At 43.0% G+C, this 1,424-nt stretch overlaps 1 protein-coding gene across 1 annotated transcript in view; it reads right to left on the reverse strand.

Moving 5' to 3' along the window:
- Positions 1 to 1,413, reverse strand: part of LOC107103914 (butyrophilin-like protein 2) — a 5,828-nt gene extending 4,415 nt beyond the window's left edge. The window contains exon 1 of the mRNA XM_015403773.1: positions 957 to 1,413. Coding sequence (XP_015259259.1) covers positions 957 to 1,371 — 415 coding nt within the window. The 5' untranslated portion in view covers positions 1,372 to 1,413. The remainder of the gene's footprint in view (positions 1 to 956) is intronic.
- Positions 1,414 to 1,424: the final 11 nt, after the last annotated feature.

Genomic DNA, 1,424 nt, shown 5'->3' on the forward strand with positions numbered 1-1,424 from the left:
TTGGTTTCAGGGTCAGATGTGGAAACAGAGGTTCTGGTTCTGTTGGTTTCAGGGTCAAATGTGGAAACAGAGGTTCTGGTTCTGTTGGTTTCAGGGTCAGATGTGGAAACAGAGGTTCTGGTTCTGTGCTTCAGGAACTTAGTTGCTTCCTGTTCTGATCCATCTGTTGGTTCTGGTCCAGCATCTTCTTCAGTCCCACTAAAGCTTCTATTTATATTTTGTCTCCACGTGTTCATAGTATAAATTTCTCTAACCTTTTGTGCTTCAGCAATAAATCAATATAAACATAAACTTTACTTTGGAATCTATAACATCTATAGAAATTTCCACTGTGAAACTTTATGTCAGTGGAAAACTCAAACCCTTTGAGCAGTTTATCCTGGTTTGTCTTGCTGTTAAAGCAGTGAGAACATCTTCATCCAATCATAGAAACTCTGACTATCAGTGTGCTTTAACTGCAGTAAATAGAAATAAATATGAATGAACACTTAGAGGGGATTAAAGCCTGGAAAAGACAGAGATTTTGGCCGAACACCTTTGATCTAAAAGCTGCTCCCACTGACAGTTAAAGTAGATTTTGACTACAGAGATTATGCAGAAGATCAGCCCACAATCAGCAAAGGTTCTATGTTTCTACTCAGAGTTTCACTTTGTTTCATGCCTAGTCTCTGGATGTTTCTATCTGTGACCCTCACTGATAGGAGCTGATGTTCATCCACCATGAATTTCTCCTCAGAGCTCTCTGCATGGTAACACATTTTCCATGGTGATCAGTGGTGAACATCTGCTCACATGGATAGCAGACATAGAGGGGGTGGCTGATGAAATCTCAGTTGGATGTGGGGACCTTGCAGATACTACAAGCATGAACCAGTTTTTTTCTGAGTTTCTACTTTTTCCTCCTTTAGAAATGGAGCCGAGAGGAAAAAATATAACATTAGATTTAAACATCTGACCTTTGACCTTTAGATGAACTTCTTTCTTCATCAGGATGTCCCCCTTCTTTCTGTAGACTCTGCAGGTGAAGGTCCCACTGTCTCCATAAGTTGGGTCTCTCAGAGTCAGACTGAGGTCTCCAGTTCTCAGCAGGTCTTCATTCATCTTGGTTCTGGTTCTGTAGATCTGGTTCTGTTCTCCAGGCTGATCAGGACCGTTTTTAAACACATGGACCTTCCTGTCCCTCCTGTCCTTCCACTCCACTCTAGCATCTCCAGGCAGTTTATCTCTGGTTCTCCAGGGCAGCAGGACAGACTTCTCTCCTGACTCCACCTCCACCTGTGGGACTGAGAGACAACAAAGGACAAGATGAGTTGGACAGACAGCAGCAGCAGCTCTGAGGACATTTTCTCTGACTGGATGAAGGTCCAACATGTTGGACTGGTTCCAGTCTGAAATGTGTCCATGTCTCCAGTGAACAGAGACAG

This window comes from Cyprinodon variegatus, unplaced genomic scaffold (assembly GCF_000732505.1).
Source record: "Cyprinodon variegatus isolate N-32 unplaced genomic scaffold, C_variegatus-1.0 Scaffold1563, whole genome shotgun sequence".
Classification (NCBI taxonomy): domain Eukaryota; kingdom Metazoa; phylum Chordata; class Actinopteri; order Cyprinodontiformes; family Cyprinodontidae; genus Cyprinodon; species Cyprinodon variegatus.